Source organism: Cricetulus griseus, chromosome 3 (genome assembly GCF_003668045.3).
Source record: "Cricetulus griseus strain 17A/GY chromosome 3, alternate assembly CriGri-PICRH-1.0, whole genome shotgun sequence".
Lineage (NCBI taxonomy): Eukaryota > Metazoa > Chordata > Mammalia > Rodentia > Cricetidae > Cricetulus > Cricetulus griseus.
In genome coordinates, this window is record NC_048596.1 from 251,560,930 (window position 1) to 251,580,589 (window position 19,660).

At 39.2% G+C, this 19,660-nt stretch overlaps 1 protein-coding gene across 5 annotated transcripts in view; it reads right to left on the reverse strand.

The window, feature by feature from the left end:
* Exoc2 (exocyst complex component 2) overlaps nucleotides 1-19,660 on the reverse strand; it is a 139,419-nt gene that overhangs the window by 31,324 nt on the left and 88,435 nt on the right. For 4 of the 5 annotated variants that reach the window (XR_004769370.1, XM_027409294.2, XM_027409293.2 and 1 more), the window contains exon 22: nucleotides 11,726-11,867. Coding sequence is in view for 3 of the 5 variants with exons in the window: in XM_027409294.2 (XP_027265095.1) it covers nucleotides 11,726-11,867 (142 nt within the window). In the remaining 2 variants the exon portion in view is untranslated. Of the gene's footprint in view, nucleotides 1-4,520; nucleotides 4,723-11,725; nucleotides 11,868-19,660 lie in introns of all 5 variants that reach the window. The other variant, XR_003484105.2, reaches the window with a different exon arrangement.

The following is a 19,660-nucleotide window of genomic DNA, read 5'->3' on the forward strand; positions in this document are numbered from 1 at the left end:
ACTAATGGGTAGTTAACTCTTATCACAGTTACCAAGATGTAGCTGTAGTTTTTTTTTTTTTTTTTTTTTTTTCATTACTTCATGTTTAACTCCTTGTCCATGGGGTGGTCTTCCTGGACTAAGTGGGAGATGAATGTTATAAGCCATTCTTACCTAAAGTTTGCTCTAGCAAACTGTATTATTAGTTGCATTAGAAGCAGGAACATGTGAAGAGATATAACACCTAGGTTATGTTTCTTGAAGGGTAGTAGTGGAGGTTGGGGTGGGAGTGCTTTGTGGGAGCCAATCAGCACTGCCCTCCTTGCTTACCTTCCTCAGCATTTCTGGCCCAGCTATTTTAATCTTCACATCCCATTTAATTCTAATGTCTGTTGTCACTAGAGCAGGGGGTTAGGGAATGCATCTGTGGGGTAGAAAACTTGCCTCACATGGAGAAGGTGTAGGTACTGGGTTTGATGGGAGGGACAGAGACATTTTTATATTTGTCTCTTCTCAAGCATTTAAAAAACAAAAAACAAAAAAGAGCAGGCAAGGCAGCTCCCTGGGTAATGACTTGCTGGTGATCTGTACTCAAGCCACAGAACCCAAGTACAAAGTCAGATGTGGTACCACTCATCTGTAATCCTAGCACTGTGAGATGGGAGGTGGAGACAGGGGAAACTTCTGGAAACTACTGAGCCAGATATTCTAGAGTATGCAGTGTGGCAGAAACAAGTGAGACCCTGCCTCATAAAACCAAGTTGGAAGAAGGGAGGCTGTTTCTGCACAGTCTGCTGACCGCCACACGTGTGTCAGGGTACATGCACTCTCCACTCATGCACACACATTAAAAAGGAAAGAAAGAAACAGATCATGGCACACATCATCATTAGATACAAGCTCATGGTGAGCCAATAAGAGGATGATGGTCTAAACAACACTTAAATTCAAGTTTCTACCCTAACATAACAGCCTTGGATACTATGGAGCTTATGCTATAAGTAAACTTACATGGAAACAGAATTTAACCTAGTACCTTTTTAATAATTTATGGGAAACACAAAGGACAGATAATAGCATGGAGAAACAATCCTAAAACCCAGGACTTCTGAAAATCCAAACAACCAAGACCTTGATTTATTCAACAAACACACTGGAAAAGGAGACTCTAGTGAGTTAACAAAACTAATCAACCAACAACAAAAGCAGGACAGAGACCCAAGGGAACCCTGCACATACCTTCTGTGTAATAAGCGTCTAGAATCTGAACAGCAGGACATTTGGTGAAATTAAGGAATTACTATTAATTTTCTTCCAAGTCTTAGAATGGTATTATGATTGGTTATGTTTCACTTGGAAAAAGTAGTCCTTATGTGATTTGCATATAGGTGACACAATCTGGGACCTACTTCAAAATAATAGATCCTGGAGGCAATAGGAATCCAGGAGTACATATAGAAGAGAACACACAGGGCGAGGGCCAGTAACTGCTGGTGTTGGCCAACAGGTCAGTCAAGATTTGTTATTCTGCTCCATTCTGATAACTGTCTGAAATTTTCTATGATAAAACTTAAAAGAATGACTTAGATTTGCACAACAGGACATTAGTTTACCCTGACACCAAGCAGCATAATTTACAGCTATCAATTTAATACATAATAAATACTTCAGCAGATAAAACATGCAAAGAAGAAATATGCAAGCCACAGTCCATCTTAAGGTTAATCAGTTTCACATTGAGGACAAGAGAGGCCAAGATTAAGCTTTATTGAAAAATGCTTGGCAAACAAAGAAATTATAACCAAATGTCCAAAGCATTGTACAAATGGTTTTAAGGCATTGACTGTAATATATTAAACTGTTTGTAAAAAAGGAGACAAAGTCTGGAAAACTTAACTGCGAATGTGAGCTTTCACAGATAAGCTGTGATCCAGAAAGTTGAACAGCTAGGCTTATCCCCTTTCAACAATGGAAAACTGCTTTTTCTGCTTATGAACAGATCAAATATAGGACTATTAAAATATCCTCACAAAACTTCTTAGGTGAGACCAAGAGACGTCCTGGGAGCTATGAAAACTTTTCCTTCAAAGTTCAGGACAGAGAAGGACTGGGGCACTTCTTCAGGGATGAGGTCCACTCAGTTGGCATCTGTTTTCATCGAAAGCAGCATTCTTTTTTTTTCTTTTTAAATTTATTTATTATGTATTATGTATTATGTATTATGTAGTGTTCTGTCTGCATGTATTCTGGCAGGCCAGAAGAGGGCACCAGATCTCATTAAAGATGGTTGTGAGCCACCATGTGGTTGCTGAGAATTGAGCTCAGGACCTCTGGAAGAGTAGCCACTGCTCTTAACTGCTGAGTCATCTCCTCAGTCCTGAAGCTGAGCTGCTCACAGAGTCCAGGAACCAAGGACCAGTACCAGAACACAGACATGTTCCATATCCAGAGAAGAAACAGACTTTTGAGAAGTACCCAATCATATAACATATGATCTGTAAGTCTCAAAGAATTATCAGAAGTGTTCTGGACAGGGAGGGCTGCCTTTAGGAGACGCTTAGTGCTAAGTGCACTGGAAATACTCTGATCTGCTGTTATTTTTGCAACTGCTATGATATTTAATCAACACAGTTCCCTTCTTTGACATTCACTGAATAAGAATACTTGATTCAATTTGTCATTCTGTTGAAAATATCTATTCATCTAAAAACTAAAGTGTAAACTGGCATTTTAATTAATTGGTGTTTATTTTCCCACTGTACCTTGCTGGAGGAACTTTGTCAGGGTGTTTCTCATGAATCAACGCACTAGTTGCTCAGAGTCTGTCAGAGAATGCATGCTGTGAGTCAGATCCTACAGAGGGTGGACACAGCATTAGATAAAACAAGTTCAGGCAGGGCAAAGAGCCAGGGGAACACCAGGAGAGAAGTCCCAGGCCAGGTTCAAGCAGCTGAAGGTGCGCTTTGTGTCCCATCTAGAGGCCTCAAATGGGGCTGGCTGGCAGGGTAGTGGGAAGTCCAGTGGGGGAAACACTATGTACAAGGACCTCTGGGAGAGAATGCCATGCACTGGGACTGGTAATAACTGCTAGTTACAGGAGGAACTTATATTAAGCAGTGAGGCTGGAGAGGGACACAGGGTCATCTCATGACCAGCGCTGAAGTTGTGCATGTCCCTGGGACTGGGGAGGGGGTCCTTTGGAAACCTCCAACCATCTCAGTCTATTACCAAGGCTCTCTATAAACTAACAGTAAAGCCCTACTGCTGATAACAACACTTCCATATTCCACTGAACATGGAGAACTCAAGCTACTGACTAGTGTCCATGGTATTGGGAAGGTCCTCCGCATGCTACCAGAGAAACAAGGTAAACACCAACCCAGACTCAAACCCTTCCATCTACAATGGTGACTGCCTGTGTGATATGCTGATGCAACAGTGGCACAAACATGGGAGAAACCAACCACTCTCTGATTTAAGGCCCACTCCATGAGATGGAAACCATACCCGACACTGCTCAGGTAGCCAAGAACATGATACTGGATAGACCCCAGCCACCAGGAAAAACCCAATACTATATTGTTCTGCCAAAGGAACAAAGTAAAAAGAGTTTTAATGGCATTCTGCTATATTCATACATCAGTGCCTTGCCCAGCCATTGTCATCAGAAAAACATCCTCTTACAGTAAACGGGAACAAATACAGAGACCCACAACTGGACAATGTGCAGAGAATAAGAGGTTTTGGAACACTCAGTCCTAAATGGAATGTTGTAATCAAACCTCTCCCCTCAGGGCACAGGGAGCTATGTGGAAGAGGAGATGGAAACATTGTTGGAGCCAGAGGGGATGGGTGATTCCAAGGAAACAGTGTCTTCCAGACACAACAGGACTGATGCAAATATGAACTCAGAGACTGTGGCAGCATGCACAGAGCCTGCACAGGTTCAAGCCAGACTGAGTCCCAGTGCTGAGAAGAGTAAATGGACATGGGTTCCCACCCTTAGCCAAGAAGCTACCTCCAGTTAATACTTGCTTGCAAAATAAACAGAAAACAAACAAGCAAACAAACAAACAAAAAACTGGTTTTCTTCAATGGAGTCTCAAGGGGAGAGAGGCTGGGGCCTGGGAATGGGTATAGTGAGTCTCCACAGGCTGGTGGCAGGGAGGCAAGAAAGGAGGGCAGAAAGGAGGGACACACACAGGTGGAAACAGAGGGGACTGACTGCTGGGTTCCATTACCTAGAAAACCAGAAGGTATTTAGGTAAAAATATTTCAAAGTTCATTTATAGTTTATAAACTGTCCTTACAACTGATCCTTTTGAAGTATCAGCAGAAGTATTTTGTTTATATAGGAATTAATACTGAAACACTTCACTGAAATAGATGCTTCGTTAGTAGGGTAGCATAATTTTATTTGCTGACATCAATAATATCTTTTGGGTATACTCTGAGCTGATATTAGTCACACACACATTATGTCTATTGACTATAATTACTACAGCAATACAGTGTATCGGTAATTACAAATATTAACTCACATGAACATCACTTAGAAAGGTAAATTGATGCCTGCTGATCTTGAAGACGAAAGTTGGCCTCTTCCACCACTTCTTTCACTGTGTGTGAAGACACAGGCTTTGTTCTCTCTGAAGGATGCGGCTACACAGTACTACTGAATCAACACCTTGATCTTAGACTTCCAACCTTATTCTTCATAAACTACCTGGCTGGAGGCATTTTCTTATAGCAGCACAGAGGAAAAGGAAGAGCCACAAACATTTATTTTAATGGTTAATTGTTAGGAAGCAATATCAAGATTGTCTTTAGTGTTCAATTTTTTCAAAATCAAATGAACAATCCAAATTTTCCTTTTCTCCACTCCTCTAGCATCTTTTTTATTCTCTAGATATTTTAAGTGGAGCCTGAGTTCCAAATGATTCATGTGACAAGATACAATAACCCAACTGTGCAATGTCTCTCACACAGTTCAGTGAAAATATGTCAGACAGATCCCAAAGGTGGAGATCTGAAGGAATAGTTGAAGTTGCTCAGGGAAAACAAACACAGACACGCAAAAGCTATGTACTTACTATGTCACATGAGTAGTACACATCTGCTCTGCTTCAGACTTATGAATCACTGCCTAATTCGCCACTCCAGCAGCAGATAGCTGATAACTCTTAACAGCTCAGTCATTGGTCAGGGCACTATGGGTTGTGTCTGACCCATCATGAGGAGTTAGAATCACACTGTTCTGGACCACAAACATCACCTACTCAAGCGTTGACTGAGGCGTGACACTAGAGTATTACTAGACATTTCATGTCATAACATCTGCGAATCTCTACATATCCATCAGAAATCTACATAACACAACTAATATAAAGCACTTGAATTAAAAATCAAACACTTTAGCTCATAAAAATGATCAAGTTTAAGTTCATTTATTAAATACTTTAAAAATGTTTATAAATTTAAGTTTATATGTATGACAGATCAAAAAATAGCTGAAAATAGTAGATAAGAGAAAATTTAAAGTAAGGTTTCCCTCATTATGTTTCTAAAACCTGAACTTGCATGTGTATTTAACAATGAGAGACCAACAATATTTTCAATTTTGCTAAAATTCATAAAGTGTAAATACTCAAGAAGCTCCTAACAGACAACCTAAAATCCTAAGAATAGTCAGTTATGTGACACCAAACTAGCAAGAATAATTTCAGTGACATATGTACACAGAAAAGTATGCAAGTATCTGTCAGGTTGAAAAAACATAGCTATGGTTTTAGCAGAAATTTCTTCATAAATCATGAAATTAATCACCTGGATTCTTAAAAATTACTGCATATAGTATTGGAAACATAATTTACTGATAACTCCTGTGATTAGTAATTAGTTACCTATGTGGTTTGTACATTTCAGTTTCTGGAGATGAAAACTGTAAAAATAATATTAAAGTTATTGACTGGGATATTTTAAAATGGTTATGTCAATTTTGATTGATCACTTGACATGAGGGCCCTGCTTTTAACCAACAAAAAAGTCACTAAATGACCATAGAAGACTGAGGTTCAGTTATAATCAAGAAGTCAAAACTACACAAAGGACAAAAAAATGTTAACAAGTAAAATAAACTTGCAATGTCAGAAATGCAAGCTGTTGACAGTGCCATAAAGGAAGCTTACCTTACAATTAAGATTAAACTAGGTATAAATGCCACACAGCGAAGCAGAATCTCTATGCTGAAAAGTCTGAGACTATTAATTATTATAAACATAAATCTAATGATTAAATATATCACACCCTAATCCTTATCCACAAGTGTCATGGTTGGGAAAATCTGAAGATAATAGAAAAATCAGACTTTGGTTACCTGAGCTAAAAACACAGTAAAGGATGTGAATTGTTACGTCCTGCTAATCTAAATGAGCTCAATGGAAACTTCACCTGGCACTGCCATTCACACGCCTCTTTGGGTTAATTACACTGAAGTGCTGTCACAGGCTCCATACCACATGAAAATGGCCAGCAGACACTGCACCTGAAGTGCTGGGTCCTCACAATGCTCTCTGGGGAGAGCAGGACTTCAAGGGTGTCTGTGCCAGTTCCAAAGATGTCCCTAGAGAGGGAAGCGAGACAAAAACCTGGTTTTCCCCCAACAGGAGACCCTCACTGCCACTGCCAGCATTCACTATTAGGAAGCTCCACTGTTTGCCCTAAGCAACAGTTAAGTAGTCAGAGAGCTGAGGAAAAGGAAGCCCTCCTCTGTGGCAGTGCAAGTTGCTACTGTTCCTCAGTATCAATGCAGCTTTCTATGAAGGCACTCATGAACCCCTGGCAACACAGACTGAAACTCTGTTGCCAATTCTAATTTGTTGAAGTTTATTAAAGCTGTTGTACCATGAACCACAACCAAAAAAAAAAAAAAAAGACTGCACAAAAGTAGACACATAGTGATGGGATAGAACAGAAGGCCAAGATACAAATCTGCAAAACGGAAACAGCCTGACTCTCAACCCAATTCTAAAAAAATATGCACTGGATAAAAAGGCAAACCTTTCACTAAATGATATTGGATGGATAAATTGAGAAGAATAAAACTAGATTCTTATTTTTCATTCTGTACATGAATGAATTCACTAAAGATTAAAAAAACAAACAGTAACTTCCACATGAAACTTGGAAGCTTAGGAAATAAGAGCAAGAACTGCCAAAAGGGGCTCCACCAGATCTGAAAGCTTCTGGGGGTCAAAGGAAAACAATCCATACAGCAAAGAGACAGCCTACAGAATGGGGATGCAGGGATGGGGAGACCCAGCTCTTCACAAGATACAGGCTATTAAGATCACCCCTCCCAACAGACCTCAATTATCCAATCAACAAATGGGCAATAGGTAGAAATTCTGAAAAGAAGCACAAATAGCCAACAAATATATGAAAACATATTCAAACCAGGTAGTGGTGTAGCATGCCTTTAATCCCAGCACTCAGGAGGTACAGACAGGTGGATCTGTGGATCTGTGAGTTCATGACTAGCCTGGTCTACAAAGTAAGTTCCAGGACAGCCAAAAGTACACAGAGAACTCCTGTCTCAAAAAAGTAAAAGAAAAGAAAGAAAAAAACATTCAAGATGTTATTAGAGAAATGCAAATAACACTATACTAAGATTTCATTTCACCTCAACCACAATGATTATCAAGAAAATGATGTCAATAGATGTTAGAAAGGAATGGAAAGGGAGTTAAATTAGCTCAGGAATATAGTAATAAAGGTGGAAGGTCCTCAAACACTAAAAGTATTGCTAGGTGATCCAGCTATTCTACTTCTGGGTATACAACTGAAGTAATCCACACATGTACCTGCAGAGCCATTTATTGTGGCATTATTTGTATAGTTCAAGTTATAGGATCAGCCAGGGTGACTAAACCAGAGATGAAGAAAGTTTTTGTTGAACTGGCTTTTTTTATAAAAAAAAAAAAAAAATCAGGTGTCCATAGGTGTGTGGATTTATGTCTAGGTATTCAATTCAATTCCACTTATCTGTTTTGATGGCATACCATGTACTTTTTAATCACTACAGCTTCTTAGAACAACTTGAGAGCAGAGGTACTGATATATCCAGCAGTTTTTTTATTGTTTGGGATTGTTTAGGCACTCCTAGATTTTTTTGTTTGTTTGTTTGTTTTTCCATTTGAAATTGAGAATTGTCTTTTCAAGGTCTGTAAAGAATTATGTTGGAATTTTGATGTAGATTACATTGAATCTGGAGATTGCTTTTGGTAACATGGCTATTTTTTACTATGTTAATCCTACTGATCCATGAGCAGGGGGGAATCTTACTGTTTCCTGATATCTTCTTCAATTTCTTTCCTCAAATACTTTAAATTTTTATCATACAAGTCTTTCATTTGCTTGGTTAGAGTTACTCCAGGATATTCATATTATTTGTGGCTATTGTGAAAGGTATTGTTTCTTTGCTTCCTTTCTCAGTTCATTTGTCATTTGTATATAGGAGGGATACTGTTTTTTGTTAATCTTGTATTCAGCTACTTCAGCTGGTAAAAAGATGTTTATCAGCTTTAGGAGTTCCCTGATCAAATTTTTTGTTTGTTTGTTTGTTTGTTTTTTGTTTTTCAAGACAGGGTTTCTCTGTGGCTTTGGAGGCTGTCCTGGAACTAGCTCTTGTAGACCAGGCTGGTCTCGAACTCACTCACAGAGATCCACCTGCCTCTGCCTCCCGAGTGCTGGGATTAAAGGTGTGTGCCACCAACACCTGGCCCCTGATCAAATTTTTAAGGTCACTTATGTATACTATCACATCATCTATAAATAATGATACTTTAACTTCTTCCTTTCCAATTTGTATCCCTTTTGATCTCCTTCAGTGTCTTGTTGCTCTGGCTAAGATTTCAAGTACTATATTGAATACATTTAGAAGAATTACTTTGACTTTCTCTCCATTTAAGTTAATGTTAGCTATAGGCTTGCTGGTGACTGCTTTTATTATGCTTACATCTGTCCCTTGTATCCCCAGTTTCTCTAAGACTTTTATCATGAAGGGGCATTGGATTTTGTTAAAGGCTTTTTCACATCTAGTGAGATAATGATTTTTCCCCCCTTTCAGTTTGTTTATATAGTAGAATACATATACTTATTTTCGTATGTTGAATCATCCTGGCGTTTCTGGGATGAAGCCTACTTGATCATGGTGGATGTTAATATGTTCCTGGATTCAGCTTACAAATATTTTATTGAGTATTTTTACATCTAAGTTCATAAAGGAAATTGGTCTGTAATTCTCTTTCTTTGTTGAGTCTTTATGTATTTTGGATATCAGGGTAACTGTCTCCTCATAAGATGAATGGTAATGTTCCTTCTGTTTTTATTTTGGGGAATAATTTGAGGAGTATTGACATTTGTGCTTCTTTGAAAGTCTGGAAGAATTCTGAGCTAAAACCCATGGGTCCTAGGCTTATTTTGGTTGGGAGACTTTTAAAGACTGCTTCTATTTCCTAGAGAGTTATAGGTTTATTTAAATTGTTTATCTGATTTCGATTTAACCTTTGTCGGTAAGTGGTACCTATTGAGAAAATTATCCATTTCTTTTAGATTTTCCAATTTTGTAGGTTTTTAAACTGTCTTTATGATTCTCTGGATTTTCTCAGTGTCTGTTCCTTTGTCCCCCATTCCATTTCTGATTTTATTAATTTGGATATTCTCTCTCCATCTTTTAGTTAGCTTGGATAAGGATTTTTCTATCGTGATTTTCTCAAAGAATCAACTCTTTGTTTCACTGATTCTTTGTATTGTTCTCTGTTTCCATTGCCATCTATACCTCTTGAGTGTTTGCTTCTTTTTGTTCTAGAGCTTTCAGGTATGCTGTTAAGTTGCTAGCATGAGATCCCAGAGACTGAAGTAACAGCATGGGGCCTCCATGAGTCTGCACCAGTTCCTCTGCATGTTATGTTGTGGCTGTTAGCTTGTGATTTTGTGGAGCTCCAAACAGTGGAAGTGGGTACGTCTTTGACTCTTTTGCCTGCTTTGGCAACTCTTTTCCTCTTGCTGGGTTGCCTTGCCCAGCTTTGGCTTGATGGCTTTTGCCTTGTCTTATTGTATTTTGTTTTGTCATATTTGGTTGTTGTCTATTGGTGGCCTGCTCTTTTCTGAAGGGAGACAGAGTGGGGCTGGATCAAGGAGAGAGGAGATCTGGGAGGAGTGGAGGGAGTGGCAACTGTGGTTAGGATGTATTACATGAGAGCAGAATCTATTTTCAATAAGGAAAAAAAGTAGAGTTTTACTTGCTCATGAAGAAGAATGAAATTATGTCACCTGCAGGCAAACAGATGGAAGTGGGGGTTATCACAAAACAAACCACTGTAAGAAAGACAGACATTGCACGTTTTCTTACACATGTATGGTCTAGATTTTATTAACACAAGTGATGTGAAAACAGAAGGGAGGGATGACTTGGAGTGAGGAGGGGGATCAGCAAGAAAGATGAGACGATACCCAGGAGAGAGTAATTGGGGGGTAGGAGTATGGTACAAGTCCAGGATACACATGTATGAAAATAACACGTCTAGAATATACATGTTTGAGAGCACCACAGAGAACCCTGGTATTTTGTACAATGATTGCATGATAATAATAAAATGGTAGGGAAAGACTGCTGTTCAAAAATTAAATAATCATGTTCATATAAAAAAGGTATTTAATGGTTTTGGCTTGGGCATTACTAAATGTAAATAGGCACAATAAAAATTAAAGGTGTTTCAACAGTAAATAAGCTCATCACCATCTAGCAAGAGCAATGTATAATAAAGAGGACAGTCACAGTGAGGATGAAGATCAGGACAAACTCCTTAGCCAACAACTACTTGCAGACATGCATTTATGTACCCAAGATGACCTAGGGATTAATATTAGCATGGCCATCCCCACAGAACAGGAGTTCATGTAGTCTATAGTAGTTTAGAAAAAGAAACAACTATTAGGTCAATCAGAAAGTTTATAGGAGGATTCAGATCTTTGCACGCACACACACACACACACACACACACACACACACACACACACACGCACACGCACGCACACGCACGCACGCGCGCACACACACACACACACACACACACGCACAGAGATATATAGAGAGATTTAAAATATTTATTTGATTCAAAAAACAATAGCTATCTTTAAAAGAGCTAAAGTGACAGAAGTTGCTTTCAGTTATCCCACAAACTTAATACTGGTACTCCACCACCAGCCATCCTGATTCTTTTCTCCCTGAATTACTGTAATCATCTCACTTCTGCACATTTTCTTCTATCCTTTATACTTTCAGCATCAACAATTAGGTATTGCACAGAACTAAATTTCTTTAATTTTTTTAACTAACACAAGATCACAAAATAAAAGTGTCAGTCACTCTAATATCTATGTGGAAAGGGAGTATTGTAGGAAGACATTCTGTATCTCTAAGCCACCCATGATCATAAGGTATAATTAATGATTCTCGGGAGGTAAAGAATAAGCTCCCTGAATATTCATAAGTGAAAGGACACTGAATTCACTATCAAACATGATTTAAACCAATAAGTAAAAATAACAAATGTCCTATCTTTGGTAAGAACAGGAAAGAATGAATATAAAGAAAAACAGTTAAATACATCTTAGTTGACAGAAGCCCGTCTACATCTATCACCCTAGGTAGCATTTAGAGAAGCTGGGAATGTTCTAGATTTACCTGCTGGAGGCAGGCAGTCTTTCCAGTCAAAATAGCCTGCATATATCCCAGGTTCCAAGGATCCAACAATAGGGTCTGCTTTTAGTTCAATGTAACTTTCAAAGAGTCGTTGGTCTAGTTCTTTCAGTGATGCCATGCTAACCTACAACACAAGACAAAGAGTGTAAGATGCCAATGTAAGAGTGAATGAAAATAAAATAATGCAAGTAAATATCTGATTATTTTAAAAAGAACTTTTTCACAGTAATAAGGAGAACTATTAGCATGGTTATGTTACACAGTAAGAAATAGTTCCCATCTATGGAATATAGTTTATGTTTCAGAATACTTTAAACTTTCATTCTGTAAGCAAAGCAAGAAGGCAGTATAAATACCAAATAGCCAGTAACCTACAATACAAAGGGCACCCAATACAGTGTTCCACATCAGTGATGTCATTTGAAGACATCCTGTTCTAATAACTTGCTTGTGGCTACCCTGACTTCCTCCAATCACATGTCTGCATGACTGAGATGTGTCTAAGCACTGAGCAGTCTGAATTCATCCTATAGTTACTCCATGGAGACACAAGGTACAGGTCTTGTTCCCTCATGGTTCAAACAATACTCCAAAGATGCTACTAGAGAGTCTTGGTTTGAATATTACAGAGGCCTAGATCTAGACACAGTTCAGCATAGGCCAACTGTAGCTCCCGCTGGCAAGAAGGGCAAAACAAACAGGTTGGCATCATCAGCCTTATAGGAGTGGGCTTAGTTTCAATAGCACTCAAATGACTAAGATGTTACTTGACAGCAAAAGTGTGCTGGTCCAGGGTACTCTGCAGTGCAGCACAACCAATCTTCTTTCACACCATTTACCTGAGGGGCACACAGGCTTCTTAAACACCAGACCTGAACTTCAACAAACTGACATGAAAGTGGAATGCACATCTAAAGAGTACACCCAATGGCAACCGAAGTACCCACCAGGCAGTGATAGTAGCAAGAGCAGGAACAGAACACAATGAAAATCCTTTAGAAGAGGGTTAGAGCAGATCACAGAACATGGTTTTATGGAGTCAGGACATATAATTTCCAAAGAGACTGAAATGAAACGCGAGATGCCCTTCAAAGCACGACATGTACAGAAATCTAAAGCTGAAGTTAGAAACAGGGAAGATGGTTCCAGGAGGCTGTGTAACACAAACCCACAGAAATTCAAGGGGAGAAAAAGAAACAATAAGAGACGAATCAACAATTCAACAAGCAAAAGAAGAAATCCTAACTGGATTTTGAGCCAGAGTTTGAACTATAGCAGATTGCTAAGTTCCAAGCTAGACTGATGACATTGTACACATCTAGGCACATTCTATAACAGTTTCCAGTTTCTAAGTGACTATGGGGGGCGGTGGTGAGAATTTTTCACGTTTTTAGAAGACAGTAGCAACACCTACACAGAATAAGGGATCAGTGTGAGTTCTGAAATGCCATCCTCAATCTGAGATTACTGCAAGTATTTACAGGAGTAAAATAACCCAACCTCAGAACCATGTCAATCTCTAACTAAGTCCAGAAAATGTACATTTGGTTATGAAAGGACTCAAAGAATGTATCATATACATTTGTGAGAAAGGGCACTAACCTGAAGTCAAACAAATCAGACTGGGGAAGATGAACCTTTGAGGAAAACAGTGGTAGAAAACAAAGTCCAAGTCCCTTCCCAAAGTCCTTAATGCCTAATATCTACAAACATAAACCTAACAGATTAGAACCATCCTAGAAATGTGCAATATAAGTTTGAAATAAGTGTTCTCTTAAAAGGGGGTTTTGTTTTATGTGTTTTGCCTGCATGCATGAATGTGCACTACTTGTCTGGAGGTGCCTCTGGAGGCCAGAAGAGGGTGTCAGATCTCCTGGAATTAGAGCTACCGATGGTTGTGAGCTACCTTGTGGTTGCTGGAACTAGACCAGTGTCCTCTGTAGAAACACCAAGTGTTCTTAACCTCACAGCTATCTCTCCAGCTCCAAAGACTCTTTAAAGTATTCTTCAAAGAGGGTAGGGAGTACAGTTCAGTGGTAGACTATGTGGCATTCAAGTGGACTTGGGGGATACTTAGTAGTCCCCCCTCAAGCCCTCAACAAGAAATTCGTAAACAAAAAGAGGCTGACAACAAAAATCCATGTGAAGAGGGCTAGAGAGATGGCTCAGTGGTTAAGAGCACTGGCTGCTCTTCCACGGGTCCTGAGTTCAATTCCCAGAAACCACACGGTGGCTCACAACCATCAACAGTAGGATCTGATCCCCTCTTCTGGCATAAAGGTGTACATGCAGATAGTGCATTCATATACATTAAATAAATAAATATACCTTAAAAAGTATATTTAAAATGTTTTTAACTCCTTAGAGCAGCTAATAAAATAGAAAATTAAAGTGGAAGGAACAAATTCAGTTACTTAAGATATTAAAAGGGGAGGGAGGGGATACAGGAAAAGGAAGGAATGGGACAGAAAGGGAAAAAGAACAGACATCCTGAAATGAAGATGGGGCTGGGAGGCAGCTCAGCTGGTAAAGAAACTGCCATGTGTCCACTTAGAAAGCCACTCATGTAAAAGAGCCAGGTTATGGTGACACATACTTGTAATCCCCACATTGGGGAGGCAGACACAGGCAGACACCTGGAGATTACTAGCCAGTTTGCCTAGCCTGATGGTGAGCAACAGTTCTAGGAAAGAGACTTTTTCTCAAAAACCAACATGGACAGCCATAAAAATGACATATGAAGTTGACCCCTGACCTCTACATGCAAGTGCATACAGACCATGCACACCTGCACACGCACACACATGAACACACATACACACATTCCTGTACACTTACCCCTAAAAAATAAAAAATAAAAAAATAAAAAAATACCAATAACAAATAAAAAGGAGCACTACTCCATACCCTAAACTGGCATACTAGAAAGAGGTTATTTCAGTTTTATGCAGGAAGTCTGATAACACTGAGCAAACAAACTCAAAAGTCAATTGAGGCCATTATTTTAAGATGATTTGCTCTTGCTACTCTTGCAGAGGACTAGAGTTCAGTTCCCAGAACTTGCATTGCTTGGCTTACAATCACCTGTAACTCCAACCCCAGGAGAGCTAATGCCTCTTTTGGCCTCTGTGGGCACCTAAAAATACATGGTACAAACACATACATCAATAAGGTAAATCTTCAAAACTTAATTTGGAAGAGCTGGGCACAGTGGTGCATGTTTTTAATTCCAGAACTAGGGAGGCAGAAGCAGGTGGATTTCTGTAACTTGGACACCCGTCTGGTCTACAAAGTGAGTTCCAGGACAGCTAGGACTGTCACACAAAGAAACCCTGTCTCAAAAAAAACAAAAACAAAAACAAAAAAACAAAACCCTGAAAAAATTCATTTGGAACAAGAAGCTAATTGATAGGAAGAAGTGTCTCTGCTAATAGAAGAAAGCAAACTAAGCAGGATACAAGGTGACGGCAGTTAAAAGAACTGGCCGCTAGCCTTCCCTTGCAGTGGGTCTGTGACTTACTAAACCTGGGTGGTGAGTACACCTACACCTCAAATGCTGTTTAATAACCCATCTTATACCCGAGGATTGGGCTTTACTCCTTTGCTCCAGTCTCCCTCTCAATGGCACAATCATATGCCTCCATAGACTGTTTGACTTAGGCCCTCACATCCGTTGAAGGATACTGTGAAGAACTTCACTGCTGATGTTCAAAATTACTACTTACTACTCCCCAGAATAACCAAGTTGCTAGAGTTAAGAATTAATTAAAATATAATTCCAATGAACAGTAAATTTCAGGGAGATTAGACACAAGTGAAGATATAATGAGTAAGAGAGCTAAAGAAATAGCCCTAAGTACCACTGAGAATCAATGATGAGGATCAATGAGCAATGACCAAAGCTGAAGTACCACGGAGACTAAAATGAGGAAGTTTTATGGTTGATGAGCTAATAAGAATGCAGTTAGGTACCATCCAGTGGTGGGAAGGAAGTATCATATGATGAAAAAAGGCGTACAAGACTTTGTCAAGCTGAGACTGATTAAAGAAAGGCCATCTACGCAGACAGGGAAAGCCACAGCAACAGAGCACAGGAAGCTGGCGCTGAATGAGAGGCTGAGTTGAATGGCAGCACTCCACATTAGGGAAATGGATGAATGCCTCCCATAAATATCAGCCAGGGGGGCATTTCAGTTTTGTTCGTTAGGCAAGGAGAAGCTCAAGAATATGGAAAGAAGGAAGAACTGTGCAGTCAAATTTGTTTCTGGATGTTCACTGGATACTCTGTGAAGGATGACTTGGATATCAGAAAAAAAAAAAAAAAAAGATGAAACACTGCATCTGCAAAGTAGGTCCTTGAAACACCACAGGGTCAGATGAAGAGAAAGGCCATGTTCCAGACAGGAAAAGCGGTTCCAATGAGTAGAACATGGTCCAGAAGATCCGGGGCTTAAAATGACAAGTGTGTAGCATAAACTGTCATGAGGGATGCAGTCAAGAACAATTCCCATTAGCAGAAGAATAAATATATATGAGTCGGGGGTGTGATTCAGTTGGTGGAATGCTCACCTAGCATGTATTGGGTTCAGTCTCCAGCACAGCATAAAACTGGTTATATTTGTGTATGTTGTAATCTCAACAGTTGGGAGATGAAGACAGGAGGATCAGAAGGTGAAGGTCACCCTCAACTACAGATTGAGTTTGAGGACAGACTGAAATATAGGATCAAAAAAAAAAAAAAAAAAAACAACAACAACCCCCCCCACAAAAACAAATGAATAAATAAAGAAAAGGTGGTAATTATACACAATAGAATACTACACAGCCTTATAAAATAAAAGCCTGTCATTGTAATGATATGAATGAAAATAGAGGACACTGTAAATAAGCCAGACACAGGAAGACAAATACTGTGTGATCTCACCTATAGGCACAATAGTTATCTTTGTAAAGTCAAGAAACTATGGGGTGGGGAGAGGTTGGGGTATGAGAAAAGGAGAAATTTGATCAAAGGCACAAAGTTGCACAGACTGGAGGAATTTGGTTCAGGGGACTACTGCATGGGTACCTAACAACTATTTTAGCTTTCAAAATTATTCAGATAATACATTTTTAATGTTCTCACCACATAACATGGCTAATGAGTAGATGAAGATGCTAATTAAACTGACTGAATTTTTCTACCACGTATATACAGATCAAAATGTCATACTGTAATACACAAATATACATAATCAGCATTCGCCATTTAAAACAGCTACATAAATCGGTAAGGAAAAGGGCACAATTCATAGATTTTTGCTGGTTGACCCAATGGAGACTCTATAAGACAGGAAAGACATCAAAAGAAAAAGAAACGTGCCTTTGGCTTGGGGATGCTGGTCAGATGCTCTGAAATCCCACTGGAAATGTCTAGTTAAGATGTGTGGTAGGAAATGGATATCAAGTCAAGGGAGGAGGTGGAAGATTGAAGTGTTTGGGCATCCCTTCTGAAACCACGCCCTGTGTCTGAACCTTTCATCTCCTTTCCTGACAGCTTTTCTAAAGGCTGCACTGGAGATCACGCTGTCAATGACGGGTTCTTGACTTGACTAATGGATAGTTTTCTTTTCTCTGCTCCCTTCCTCCCTCCCTCCCTCCCTGCCTCCCTCCCTCCCTGCCTCCACCCCCCATGGAAGGAACCACCAGCAAGCAAACCTACTCTACTGCTGAGTTATATCCATAGCCCCCACTGTCTATTTGTTCATGTATGTATCTTTTTGCCTTTCCCATATATGGAAGGAACGTGAGGCAGCTAAATAGCATCAACAATTAAGCTCAGTGTTTGGTAAAAGGGAACCCATTTGCTCAACTTACTTGTGTATAGAACTGTAAGCTCTGAGATGAATTCATTTACAAGTCATTTGTTGTACAAAAAATAGCTTCTTAAAACAGCTTAATTAATGTACTCTGATGAAGTAATGGGAAGCTAAAACTAGCCTAGACATGGATAACACAGCAGGAAAGAAACAAAGCTGCATTCTTTTCCATCAATACATTCGAATGGCTACAAACTTCAAATATCTAAGAAGTATACTCAGTTAAGCTAAAAATAATGAACTGTTACATACAGTACATAAGGCTCAAGCAAAAGAAAATACTTTAACATGGTGGCTCGATATGTGAAGAAAAGAAACTGTCCCTTCACCCTCCTAAGTGGAGTTTCTGAAGTCAGGAGCATTTAATACCAGACTTGATCAATGTCTGTACTCCTTATTTGTTTTCTTAAGACTGACTCAAGTTAAGCAGCATTTAACAGATGCAAAAAACTAAATAAATAAAATTAAAATAAAAAAGCCCCTAGAACTTTATCATTATAGCAGCCATAATAAAATAACATGCTAAGGTTCACCAAGTGCTCCTGAGGAATTTGATCTGTGTCATATCTGGTCTCTATCCTCAGAACAAAGTTCTGTGTCTCCCTTGGTTTCTAAACACATCTCTTTTAAAATATAGTCAATAAAAATGGAAAAGCACTCATTTGCCCAAAGGCATTAAAACACATAAATGAATATTTCTACAATGAAAATTAAGACTTGTGCTGGGAAATGTTAGTTAGAAACGTAACGTAACTATCTTCCCCAAAGCAAACTGGCTATTTATTATCAGGAACCTGCAGATCTTGGGGTACCACCATGTGAAGTCAGTGAGGAAAGCTGATCAGGGGTGGGGTACGTATAGAAGGGGTGATTAGGTGTGGAGAGGTGACTATGAACAGGTTTAGGTTTACTGCTGAGTGTGATTGGAGACGTTGGAAGTAATCTTCTGTCTTGTTAACAACAATAAACACTTTGTCTAGTTCATTAAAGATGATTTTCATTTTTATTTCTCCATTTCAAAAATATAGTTAGGTTTTTCACAAACAGAAATAGAAGATGGGTGAAAGGTGGCACTAGATACACAGCACTTACTGTCTGTGACCAGAAGGTAGAGACCTGTGGGTTCCTCACAAGGCCTGCTGTAAGGCGGAACCTTACAGTGTAAGGGGACTTGTATATTCTCATCTAAATAAACCACCACTCAGTGTTGCTCAAGGTTAAAATGTCACACATTAATCAATTAGTTTCGTGTCCTATTTCCATTTCCTTGGAGTACATCATGAAACCAGTTCCATTCTTGGCCTTAGTATATAATATAGGGCTGGACACTAAGGACTTGAATCAAAAAACTTACTTTTAAGTTCCTGTGACTTTCAAGTGAAGTCCACACACTCCCTGCACCTCTGCCTCTATGAAAATCACAGAACTAAAATATCATTCTCATTTATTTCTCAGAAATTCTACAGTAAATAAAATCATATATGACGGGGTAGGGAGCTGGCTAGGTTGGTCAGCAGCCTGTGCACAAGCATGAATCCTAAGTGTGAGTCCAGCTATAGTGGTGTGTATCTATAACCCAGGACTTGATGGCCAACTAACCTCAGCAAAGTGGTGAGGTCTAGGTTCAGTGAGAGGGCCTGCCTTAAAAAATAAGGGAGAAAATAGAGGCAGACCCCTGATGTTGCCTCTGGCTTACACAGACACCCCCAAACACACACACACACAGGAACACATACATACGAATACAACACACATGATAAATACCATAAGAATACATACAATTGTATCTGTGAAATCATCCCACCCTTAAATGTCATTGATCATTAAATTTTAATAAAATCCTAAAAAGCATGACTATGTATATATTATTTCTATATTAAATCAGCTCTATTTTGAAGGTAAAAACAAAGTGAAGGGGCCAGAGAGATGACACCGTTAGTAAAGGTGCTGGCTGCCAAGTCGATCACCTGAATCCAATCCCTGGGATCCATGCAAATTGTCTTTTGACCTCCATATGAACGTCATGGCATGTGCAACTTAATAAAATTTAAAACAAAGA